The sequence below is a fragment of the Castanea sativa genome, chromosome 1, assembly GCF_040712315.1.
Source record: "Castanea sativa cultivar Marrone di Chiusa Pesio chromosome 1, ASM4071231v1".
In the NCBI taxonomy this organism is placed as follows: domain Eukaryota; kingdom Viridiplantae; phylum Streptophyta; class Magnoliopsida; order Fagales; family Fagaceae; genus Castanea; species Castanea sativa.
This window is the reverse complement of record NC_134013.1, coordinates 15,453,122-15,466,290: the sequence shown is the minus strand read 5'-3', so window position 1 is coordinate 15,466,290 and position 13,169 is coordinate 15,453,122. Positions and strand designations below refer to the sequence as shown.

Sequence of the window (13,169 nt, the reverse complement as noted above, 5' to 3'; positions counted from 1 at the left end):
TCATGTGACCAATTCTGCGGTGCCATAGGCTTGTATCAGTACTTGCTTCAGCAACTGCAATTGTGTCTCTTGGACTTGAGGTCATATATAGAGTACCAGTCTTCTTTCCACGAGCCAATACTCTGGCTCCCTTTGTAACCTTCCAAGTACCACCAATAAATAGTATTGCATGCCCTTCATTATCAAGTTGTCCAACAAAAATCAGATTCCTCCTTAGGTCAGAAATATGTCAAACCTTCTCTAGTAACCAAACAGACCCATTGGACAACAATATCCGGACGTCTCCAATACCTACAACATCCAAGGCTACACCATCAGCCAAATACACCTACCAAAATCACCTGCAACATAATTTTGTATGATTTCTCAGTGTGGAGTGGTATGAAACGAAGCTCCTGAGTCCAAAACCCAATCATCAAGTGGACTGCCTACTACACGAAGTAATGCATCCTATACCTCTTCTGTTACAGCATTAGCAAAATCATCTTCTTCTTAGGACTTTTGCATTGCCTCCTAAAGTGACCTGTTTTCCCACAATTCCAGCATTGTACTTGTTGGCTTGATCTAGATTTACTTCTGGTTTGATTAGAATTTCTAGATTTTGATTTGCCCCGATTTGAATTTCTATTATTATCTTTGCCTCTTGTCTCAAGGTTTAGGGCAAAACCAGATCTTGAGGTTTCACTTGCATCTCTTCTGCGAATCTCCTCAGCCAGAATTAAATCTCGTATGTCATTGTACTTCAGCTTTTCTTTTCCTTTAGAATTGCTTACTACCATCCTCATTGCCTCCCAACTGTTTGGCAAAGAAGCCAAAACAATCAGAGCACAGATATCATTATCAAAATCAATTTCTACAGACGACAATTGATTTGTGATAGTGTTAAATTCATTCAGATGTTGTGCTACTGATGCGTTCTCTGTCATCTTTAGATTGAACAGTTTCTTCATCAAATATACCTTGTTGTTTGCTGACAGCTTTTCATACATACCAGACAAAGCCTTCATCACAACATTGTATGCAACTGACCTTGACAGAGTTAATCTGATAACTCCTAGCACTTGTTTGTCAAGAACAGCCCATTCCTCATCCTTCATAGTCGTAGGTTTTTCCCCTAAAAGCGGCAGATGCAACTTCTTCCCATAAAGATAATCCTCGATTTGCATCCTCCAAAATTCAAAGTCTGTGCCATCGAACTTTTCTATTCTAGACGCGTTTTCTGCTTCCTCTGCCATTGCTCCCACTCAAACCTAACCCTACGGTCTGATACCAGTTGTAGAGAATTAACACGAAATTCTCAAACCTGTGAGAAACAAAAATAGAGAAAATACACGCCAAAGAAAAATAATCACACGTACAAGATAGTATTTACGTAGTTCGGCAATTTGCTTACGTCCACGGAGATGCAGAAATTTCACTATTATCAGGGAAAAATATAAAGTGCAGCCGTACAGTTTTTCACTCTCTCAAAAAAACAACAACAAGAACAAGAAACTCTAATCACTCAGAAAATATCTCATTAAAAACTACGCAACATTATTTCGGGTAGGGTCGGGTCTGGTCGTCAATCGAATCAAATACAACTAGACTCCACAAAGCCCAACAGGGTAGAGTGCTAGCACTTATGAGACATTTATTTTCAGTTAGCTCAACTAATTGATAAATAAGAAATTTGGATTTGAATCCTACCTTCATAAAAAAGAAACGTATTGATATTTTAGTTTGATGATAAAGAGCAATTATTATGAAATAGATCCCAAATTTTTTAAATGTTATCTATCCATAAAAATTAAAATATATAATGAGATACCTATTACATAATATGATTTAGGTTAAATTACAAATTACATTCTCTAATTTTGACTTGTTTTCCCTTGCATCTCTAAAGTATGTGTTTTATATTAATATATATATATATATATAAAAGTTGAAATATAGAATTTAATGTTGCCAACATCTTATTGTGCCACACCATCCACCTATTTTCAGCTCTTACTCTCTCATTTTTAACTCTTCTTCCCTCTATTAATTTCCCGCTTTCTCCAACATTTCCTTCTAACTTTTACCTTTTGATCTTCCCACCCCTCTCTACCCTATCATTACTCTTTCTCTATCAATTCATTTTCCTGTTATTTTGACAATTCTTATCCCATCTTCTTTACTATAAATAAACTATTATCTCTTATTCAATCCATATTTCCCGCACTAGAATTTGATAACTCTCTCTCTCTCTCTCTCTCTCTCTCTCTCTCTCTCTCTCTCTCTGATGTGTGTGCGTATTCTTTTGATGTATTTTTAATTCAATCTTGCATCTCTACTTTAAGTTGAACTAATTTGGTTGCATTTTTAAGCTGTTATCTTTTTTTATTCTTTGACTGTTAGATGTGGTCCTATTTTATTATAAATATATTATATAATAATATTATGTTATTATACTACATAGCATGGTTTTGATAATTTGGTGTTTACAACTATATCTTTTATTTTGAATATTCTTCTCATTATCTTTTGTTTTATATTTATTATTCTCTCCCCCAAAAGAATTTTATATATATATATATATATATATATATATATATATATATATAAATTCTTTCTTGCAACTCTTGACACGTTTTGGTATTGTGTTTTTTGAGTTCGCATCACAAGCCTTTTTAGTTTTTACTCCCCCTTATAGCTTTGGGTTGATATTTATTTGAGTTAATCCTTGGTTAGTTTGGAAGTGAGAATTTAAGTTTATATCAAAACACAATCTACATGACTATCATAAATTTAAATGTGTCTGTCAATTATTTGAATAATGTCAATTGTAATTATGTGATAATTTTTTATTATCATGATAATCACTTTGAGAGAATGAAAATTTTAAATAATAAATTTGAAAATTAAAAATTTTAGTTGTACTAAAAGAAATTAAGAAAAATATAATTCATAATAAATATATTCAGAAGAAAATGGAACACTTCAATCAAAAGGATAATATCAAACAAAAACACCAAAAATGATAAATTTATATATTTGTAAAAATAGAGAGATAAAAATTATTTTTGGAAATTGTTTAATATTTTTGGAAGAAAAAATTATATACAATTAAGTTAAAGAGTAAATAATATATTAGACCACATCTCAAAATAATCATTTATTCCCACGCATTGAGTGGGTCTGCAACTAGTTAAAATTTAAATTCTAGTCCTTTAGCTTTCACTCATTTTCAATGTAGCTCTTTCTTCCAAATCCACCAAAAATCGCGTCATTAGACCCCTCCAAAATGACATATTTAAGTTTTTCAACGTTTTAAAATTAAAAAGGCTATGAAACTAATATTTGGTAAACATGATTCTTTCGCAACAAAATTTTTATAGATGAATTTGTTAATTTTGAACCCCTTTGATAATGAGATTTAATTTTGTAAGGATGTAGTGTAAAACCCATGTTTTTTATTTCTCCAATCTAAATATATCACAACATTTTATCACATATTTAGGAATAAACACAACCACACTCAATCAGTTCTAATACACATATATAAATTTAATTAAATTGGGAGTTTATTGAGATGTTATTAGGTGTGATAGGATGTAATGAATTTTAAGTAAAATGTTGATGTGACAATCTCTTATTAGATGGTGTAAAACATGAGTTTTATAACACTCCGTCCTTACCAAATTCAGACTCTTTGATAATTGATCTATAAATCATATTTTTAAGGAGGCTAATTTGTTACCCATAGTTTCAAATGGGCTATTTTGTTTGAGTTTGAGGGAATGATTCCCATCTCATCTGTACGTGATTTTGCCTAAAGTCATAGGATGGAGAATGATTTGATTTATTCCATTTGTAATTGGTTTCATGTTTTCTCTTTTTGTTTCCAATGAAATATTTATATCCCCCCAAAAAAAAAAAGGTTAATGCATATTGTTGCCTTGGAAAGAGTTGCAGTTGAAATTATAAATTGATTTATCCTTTTTTTTTATATACAAGATAAAATTTTTACTCTAGCCTAATCTAAGTGTATATGTGTGTGAAGTTTCCTCCTAAAGACTTGAACACATACCCTTGCCCCCCCCCACACCCCACAAGCATTAATACTTGAAAGCTTTGAATTGAATTAAATTTTTATTAAAGTCCCAGAATGGATGAACACATGGTCAAATTAGAAAATTGGAGCATTATACTTATCTTTTCACTCTAACAACTTTTTTTTCTTTAATAGGATTCACTCTAACAGCTTTTATTATTATTATTATTATTATTATTATTATTATTATTATTTATGGGAGATTCACTCTAAGTCTCTAACAACTTTTATTTTTGACAAGAAAGTCTCTATCAACTTCTTTTCATGCCCCCCCCTAAAAAAAAAAAAACTTCATTTCATGTGTCAGTTATTTTGCATCTGAAAAATCATAAGCTACTATATAATAAAAGTTGAGCTTAAAAGTCATGGTTGTGCCAAATGACTACTCTCATTAATTAGTAAATTAATTATATATTTTTTGTTAGGATATATTTTCTCAAATTAAGGGAAAATATTTAACAACTATATAATTAAAAAATATTATAATTTTTTTTTAAACTTAAACCCCACGCAACACACGTTTTTGTTTTTTTTCCTTAAGTTGCATCTTTCATTTTATTATTTATTATTAAATTAATATTTATTAGGATATTAAGTTACAAGGCTCTATAATGGCTTTAGAAGCTGTGGTTGCACCAAGTGGTTATTCGCACTAATTATTAAATTAATTTTATATTATTTGATAGGATATATTTCCTTAGATTAAGGGATAATATTTAGCAAGTATAATTTGAAAAAATATTATAAAAAAATTCTAAACTTTTTTTTTTGACAAACAAACAGTGGGGTGCAGGAATTCCAATAAGGTAATTGCGCTATGTGTCATACCCATGGCCGAGAAGGACCATTATCATGCCGAGGAGGCCATACCCTTGGACAGCAAGGTCACGTCAACAGCACGTCATCAGAGGAGGTTGAACTGCAGAGAAAGAGTTTCGAGGAAGGGGTTAGCACTGACATGACTGAAGGGATGGTGGCTACCACCACATTCAATGCATCCCACCAAACCTCCTGGCTGCATTTATGTGGAGAAGACCCCTAAACAGTGCTGCCTTGGCTGTCACGACTCACAAGGGGTTTGGGAAGGTGTCTGATGGGACAGACACTCAAGTAATGGCCTGGATGATTAACAAATGGAAGGCCAAAATCATCTAAGAGGAGCTATATAATATAAGGGACCCTTCAGGGACTAAAAAAAAAAAGAAACCAGAAAAGAAAACATTGGAGGAACAAGAATTGTAATAAGATCTGAGTCTAAGAGAAATATATGCCAGGATCATTCTCATCGGATGTTGCCGAGGAGGGTTTCCTTTGCTTAAGAGTTTGTTCTCCTTAATTTCTTGCTATCTTTTATTCACTGCGTGTATTCTTGGATTCATTTAAGCCTAGCTTTTAATCTCACTCTCTACAAATTCATTGTATTGGGCTCTTTGGGCCTTAATCCATTCATCTTTTGGGCTTAAGAATCAAAACTTGCTCCTACAATTGGTGCCGTCTGTGGGAAATAGCTTGAGTTTTAGTGGGATTAACGTTCAGCTATGGTAGGTTCAGGGCCTAACCGAGAAAAGTTTGTGGGTTCCCCACGTCACATGACACAAACTGGCACATGAACAAAGAAGGGACCGTGAGGTTAGCGTGCACATGACACAAATTGGCAAGAGCCAATCCCGGGGTAAGAGTCATGTCTCTCATGAAGAAAGTACTAGAGGCCTGCAGCGAGAGATAGACCGTTTATGAAGGAGACTACGCCGCGAGCAATGCGGAAGGACTCCTTCGAGTTTTGATCACTCTTCGGGGGATGATAGTGATAATAGCTACAAGCCCAGGCCAAAGACTCCCCCTAATGAGTCTTTTTGTGTGACGGGAAGCGCCACGATAGGCAGAAAGGGAAAAGCCCATCTCACAAAGGCCTGGGCAACGATGTTATGAGTAGGGCCTTGAATCAGATTTCCAAGTCACCCTTTACCTAAAGGATAGAGGTAGGAAGACTTCCTCGGCGGTTCACCCATCCTACATTCACCATGTATAATGGCAGGATGGACCCGATGGAGCACGTTAGCCATTTCAACCAGAGAATGGCTGTTCACTCGAAGAATGAGGCCTTGATGTGCAAGGTGTTCCCATCTAGTTTGGGGCCCGGTGGCGATGAGATGGTTTGACAGTCTCAAAGAAGATTCTATCAGTTCCTTTAAGGAGCTCACTAGAGCCTTTGGGGCCCATTTCTTGACATGCAGTAGAGTTCCTCGGCCCTTGGTGTCTATGACCATGCGAGAGGGAGAGACCCTGAAAACATACTCCGACAGGTACTGAGAGATGTTCAACGAGATAGATGGGAACTTTGATGAAATGGCTATGAGGACTTTCAAGGTCGGCTTGCCCGCTGAGCATGATCTGAGAAAGTCTTTGACCATGAAACCGGTTAGGATTGTGCATCAGCTCATGGATCGTATTGATGAGTATATGCGGGTCGAGGAGGACCAATAACAAGGAAAGGGAAAAGCAATGGCAGTCCCACGGGATAGAAGGGATCACAAGTCGGATAGGTACAACAACAACCAACCTCGAAGAGACTTCACGGGGCATTCTAGTTCTGCTACTACTCATGTAGTCAGTATTGTGTTCTGAGAGCTAGTGCACCAAATCTTGGAGAAAATCAAGAATGAACCATACTTTCAATGGCCAAACAAGATGGGAGGAGACCCCTCGAGGCGCAACCAAAGTCTTCACTGCCAATACAACCAGGAGCTGTGGCACACCACTGAAGATTGCAAGACGTTGTGGAGTCACTTGGTGTAGTTGGTTAGAATTGGGAAGTTAAAGTAATTCCTGTATCAACCCAATAGATAGGGTGGTCAGGCAAAGTCGGGGGCTTAGAGAGATGCTCCTACGGGACCACCTCTAAGTACAATCAGCGTCATTCTCGCTGCTCCAGGAAGGACTGGTTCTCAGCCATCCAGGGTGATGTCTATGGCTTGGCCGTTCACCGAGGGCTTGTCCCCCAATTCGAAGAGGAGTAGAGTGGAAGACTATCCGACTTTGAGCTTCTCGAATGAGGATAAGGTTGGAACCTTACAACCACATGATGATGCCCTGGTGGTCACTCTTAGGATAGGTGGGTACGATGTGAAAAGAGTGTTGGTAGACCAGGGCAGCGATGCAGAGATCATGTACCCGACCTATTTAAAGGACTCAAGCTGAGGTCCGAGAACTTGACTTGCTATGATTCCCCTCTAATAGGGTTTGACGGGAAGGTTGTTTTTCCAAAGGGCCAAATCTGACTGCCTATTTAGACGGGCACAAAGGTCGTGGAGGTGAACTTCATCGTGGTAATGCCTACTCCCCCTACACTGCTATTATGACGAGGCCTTAGATTCATGCCATGGGAGCCGTGCCTTCCATGCTACACCTGAAAGTAAAGTATCAATCTGGGGATCGGGTTGAGCTAGTGGGGAGCCAATCTATGGCCAAGCAGTGCATGGTGGCCGCAATCAGACATCAGACTGAGGGTGAGACCTTAGCCTCCATTGGGCGGGACTTATAGCAATTACATGCGCCAATGTTGACCGCGGAGGTAGAGGCGGAAGGGCGAAGTGCGAACAATTGGAAATATAAAAATGAAGTCATTAGCATTTATCATATAACTTAAAGTCATTAGCATTTATCATATAACTTAAAGTAACTTTTTTAATTAAAATTATTTACTTATTTTATAATTTATTATTGCTATTTATTTAATAGTTTAATTTTAATTATTTCAAAAAAAATTAGCTTACATACAAATTTTCATCAAGTCTAAATAATATTAGTATTATTATATAGTATGCTGCTACATATTTGGATGAATTTTTTTTTTAATTTTTTTTTAAATGTATAAAATACAGAGAATATGTATATATTGGAATGGGCCTGCGAAAATAAGTTCAAAAAGTCCAAATAAAAAACTTTATTTGGGCTTGCTAAACGCACTAAAGCCTAAAGGGGGTTGCACGAAGGTAGACATTGTGGGTTAAAACTTAAAAGTTTAAAGTTAAAACTCGTGAGAGCATCTTCAATGACTTTTTTTAAGTCAATTTTAGAGAGAAAACATCCTAAAATTTCACTCCAATAGCTTTTCCATTTCTATTTTTTAGATTAGAATTGCTACAGTGCTTCTTTCCAAGTAGAGAACACTGTAGTTTTTATTATTCATACTTTAAATGTTTTTTTCTATTATAATAATCAAGTATTGAATAAAAAAATGTTGGAAGATGTGTAGTTGTTAAAAAAGAATAAAGAATGAATAAATGAAGAAATAATATTTAAATGAGATGGAGAAAATGATAGAGAATCTGTTGAAAAGTGTATTTAAAAAGGTAGTTAGGTAAAAGCTAAATATTACTATTCACTGTCCAAACAATGCAAAAATTTAGATAAGCTGCTAGAGATGTTCTAAGATGACCTACCGACCACTTGGAAAATTTTACCAGAAGATGTCAATAAGGAATAGTAGCTTAAGAAGTTCTTCCTTTGTTGGAAGGTTAGGTAACAGATGAGACGCGTCCCATTATACAAGTATCACTTTTCACAAATGTTATGGTAGAAGAATACTGTCATTTGGCAAATTCATAAAGGTTATTTATTTTAGAATACATTTATTCATAAATAGAATCTATATTATAGCAAAACTTCGTCATTTGTGTGGCTGATGATTTAGGTGAAGCAGAACTTGGCCTTGTTTCCTGTCTTGGTGGTTTCAGTGTATTTTACTTTTTTGAATGCCTTGAAAATTAACAAGGTATAAATATAATCCCTATAATGTGACTTTGTATCTCTTTCATCGTTTGATAATAGATTGTACTGTAGTTGCATACTTTGACTCGGGTACTAAGCGTGGTGCATGAAGTTATGCAGACCCAGTTATTTTGAAGACCCCAAAACAAAATAGTAAAGGTATTTTGAATATGAAATTCGCACCTGATAAGCTACGAATCTGTTCTAACTTCTATGGTGTTGTAGCCTTTCAGGTTGATGGAATGCCTTTTAAATCAATGTTGCTATTCTGAACTAGGATGCACGAACACTTTAATTAGAATGCTGGACCTGTATCATATCTGTGTCGTCATATTAGTGTCGTACCTACCATTTCAGGTTATAATTTTTCAAAAATTATTAGTGTTGCAGTGTCATTCCCTTGTCCGTGTCCATGCATCCTAGATTCTGAATCTCAGGTTGGTCCATGCCATGATCTATCACGACACAAAATTAGGAGAATTTGTAGAAAGGAATTGGTTGAATCGTAAATGAACAATTCTCAAAGATAAGAGTTTGATTGTGTATATCAAACAAATCATCATTGTTTTGGAGGAGATTATTAAGATGAGAGCTAAATTACAGCAATTAGTTTTGTCTATCCTCAGGGCTAAAGTTGTGAAAAGCTTTCTGGGGCTTTATGGTTGATTAATGTGCCTGCTCTGATGCTTATCCTTGTACTAGAAGTTCAAAAGTTTGCCAAATTTTAACTTGGTAAGAAAACTGATTTTCTTTGTTGCCTCAAGTGAAATGATGGTGCAGAATAAATGCCAGTTCCATCATTTAAAGAAGGGATTCATTCGTTTTATGATTACTAATCTTACTTATACATTTTAAATCCATCACCACCCTTGCTGTTGATTCCTATTCATCTTTTGTAATACACACACACACACACACACACACACACACACACACACACAAGGTAATCCATTTGAGTTGAATCAATTATATTTGTAGTTCTATTGTATTTTGTTCATTAATATGCTAATACACTGATGTCATCTTTGCATTTTAAAAACTGCATCCATATCCAACCAAACGATGCTTTCAATATAATGCAACTCACAACTGCATCAAATTTCATACTTTGTAATCTGTAAAATCTATAATTTGGATAAAAAAAAAGTAATGCTACTAGTATGGCATTAACTATGAATTGAATTTACTTTATAAATGCGGCCTCAACAAGAAACACTCCTACTTTGCAAACCTTACGTCTGGATTTCTGATAGGTTTGAGCCACATGTCAGCCATTACTCGTGAGGAAATGCTCCAAAACAAATCTTGCCCCTTTACCAGCACATGTTTTCCTTTTTTCCCTGCCTTTCCCAAACCATATGCAACCAGCCACTGCATTGCAGTCAGCCTCAGCTTCTCAGTATCCCACACATGTCTTTTCTCACTCGTCCTAACCTTCAAGCCTCCAACATGTAAACTCATTAATTTGAATTTCTTTTCATCTTCATACTTATCCACTTGGATGTTAGTACCTGTGGCATGAACAAGTGCTATCACAGGTCCTCCGACTGCCTCATATCGCCTTATTGGATCCCGCAACTGGACAACCACTGCTATTATGATATCTGATGGATCTCCTGGCTCACTTTCAGGAGTAGCCAAGCTATAGTTTTTTATCCAATCCTCAAGTGGAACAGCAGAAGCCAGGGGGTGACTCTGATCATTTCCACCACTTCCAACGGTCTTGCTATTGAGTGGAGAAACATCAAATGGGGCTTCTTCCTCAACCATATCAGCCTGAATTTTTAAGGCTTCAACTGCCATGGCCTCAATTTTCTGCATGGAGAATGCCAGAACTTCCTCTGCAGTCAATGGTTCTTCATTCACATTCCAAATTCCTGTTGAAATTCTCTCTTTCCTGCCTGTACTCATTGCAGTTGCCATGAGTTTTACTGCAGCAATTGTACGAGCAGCACTTGAGCTAGCACCTTCTCTGTTTCGCCCTTGGATTATTGCAGAAGCAATGCCTTCAAAGGCTATCTGTTCTGCAGTTTTTCCAAGCAGTTCATCCATGGGCATCAAAGACAAAACTTGAGAGCTGAGTTCCTCTAGCCCCATAGCTGCCATCTTCTGAAACAATTCAAACCCACTTACAGATTGATGTGATGGTAGGACAAATGGTTTTGATATTTGCATGGCTAGCTTTGGATCATCTTTCCTTGCAACTGTAGTATCTAATGGATTCATGGCAGCTAAGTAGCCCCCATTCCTGGTTTGGACCACACAGCCTAAGCCCTTACCAAGGTCTGGGAGGTACACATTGGATTCTGATTCTATTGAATCATCGGTTCCTTCAAGCTGGAGAGGTGGAAATTCATGTTGATTTAATTTATATGGCTTAGCTTCTTCTTCCTCAAGCATCTGGAGAAATTCCCTTGTCACGTTTTCTTCATCTGCATCGAGTCTTGGTGATTCAGTTTCTTCCTCCGTTTTGACAATTTTTTCGTCTCCCATCATAGACTCAAGAGCTTTTATTTGTTGAGCAATCGAATCAAGCTCGGTTAATCTTGTGAGATGTACTTGATCATGCACAACTTCTTTGACAACCTCACTTGACACTGATCTTTCTTCAACTGATTTTTCAGATTGACCTTCTGCATCCTCCTCTTTTTCTTGAACCTCAACTCCTTTATCCACAACTTCAAAGTCAGGGAGGTCAAGATCTTCTATCTTTGTTTCTGGCTCTTCCACCATTGGAATAGAGGGAGTGGATGATGGAGCTGGAGTTGGGGCTGGGGCTGGCTCATCAAGATTCAAGTCATCAATTCCTTGAAGATCTCTTCTTGTTGCTCCTGTCTGTGAAGGACTCCAAGCTTCCCTTCGGCTTGACATTTTTGGACTAGGGACACTAAAGGATGTTTTTGACTGATTTCTGGCAAAAGAAGATGAGAAAATTTTAGATTTATCTGACCTCAATTCCTCAGCCTTCCTATAGATTCCAATTTCTCCCTCTTTCTCCATAATCTGGAACCCCAGTTTCAAAAGTACTTCTCCTCCTTTTGCCTTTCCTGATAGATTGAAACTTGTGTCCCACTGCCGAACCCTTGTACCTTCATAGCTCTTCTCCACAGATTCCTCAATTAGTTGACTCAAATCCACAGAACTTCTTCCAAAATCAAGCTCTGCAGCATCAACAGCAAACACATATATCCAAAATGGACGCGGCTCGAATTTAAGCTGCTGCTTTCCACTTCCCGAACTGCAATATACATGGCACCTGACAAATAAGGTCTCTTCAAAATCAGCAGCTCCTTGTGAAACTCTTGAAGGCATGGTATGAACAGCTCCATCCTTTGTTTCCTTCTTTCTGACACATACAGAGAGCCGAAGGCCATTCATTGAAGCTGGAAGGCCTTGGACAGTGACAACTTCAACAGAAAACAAGCAGCTCAATTTATGCATTCCAATATGGGAGAGAGCTCGTATTGGCTTCCAATTCCAAATTCCTTTCTTCTCTGCTGAAGAAGTTGTTCTTTCATTTAACCTTTTGAGCTCTGGCTGATTTGCTATCTTAACACTATCCTTATGCTCGCTTTCATCATCAAGCTTTGGCCGGGAACGCCATGGAGACAAGGACATACGTCTTCGTGATTTGTTATTGTTGGATTGTTCCTCAACTTTAACTATGCCAATCTCATCAGCAGATGGGACTGAAGGAACAGAACTTCGAGGAAGAGCAAGGGAGGCAGTTCTTCTGGTGGTGGAAGTATGTGATTGGTAGAGTGATTGGCTGAGTGCCTCAAGTTCTTCCAAGATCTGAGTATTGGAATTCCTTCTGCCTGAGTATTCAGCTGCCATTGTTGAAGACTAAAGAAAGCAAAGAAGAAGAAGAAGAAGAAAAAGAGGATGCTGAAATGAATTAGAAAGTAATGATATTAAATGTACATTCAGAGAGTTGGAATGCAAGAGAAGATAAGGAGCTAAGAAGGTTGAAAAGTTCTGAGGTGGAGAAACGGCCATAACTGATATGAATGTGGCAATTGTTGGTCTTTTCTGAACCAATTATGTTGCACTGATTGTGTGAAGGATAAGAGATGAACGTTAGTATTCCCACTCTCTTTCACAGTGAAAGAGACAGGATTGAAAGTGTAAGCAAGTTGGCAATCTGGTCCCATAAAATTCAATGTTTGTTTCTGGTATGTAGTATGGTTTTTTTTTTCACCCATGAAGCTTCATTTAAAAAAAAAAACATTTTTCACTTGCAACCTCTGAAAGGTTGTTCTTGTTAGTTATTGTGATGTGCAATGTGTAACTATAGTACAAAGGGAACTAACCCCACCTG

The 13,169-nt window shown here is 37.0% G+C and overlaps 1 protein-coding gene across 1 annotated transcript; it reads right to left on the bottom strand.

The window, feature by feature from the left end:
• Window positions 1–9,952: 9,952 nt before the first annotated feature.
• Window positions 9,953–12,878, bottom strand: LOC142622559 (protein PLASTID MOVEMENT IMPAIRED 1). The gene has a single exon (XM_075796051.1). It carries the CDS (start codon window positions 12,683–12,685, stop codon window positions 10,067–10,069), a length of 2,619 nt encoding a protein of 872 aa, XP_075652166.1. The 5' UTR covers window positions 12,686–12,878; the 3' UTR covers window positions 9,953–10,066.
• Window positions 12,879–13,169: the final 291 nt, after the last annotated feature.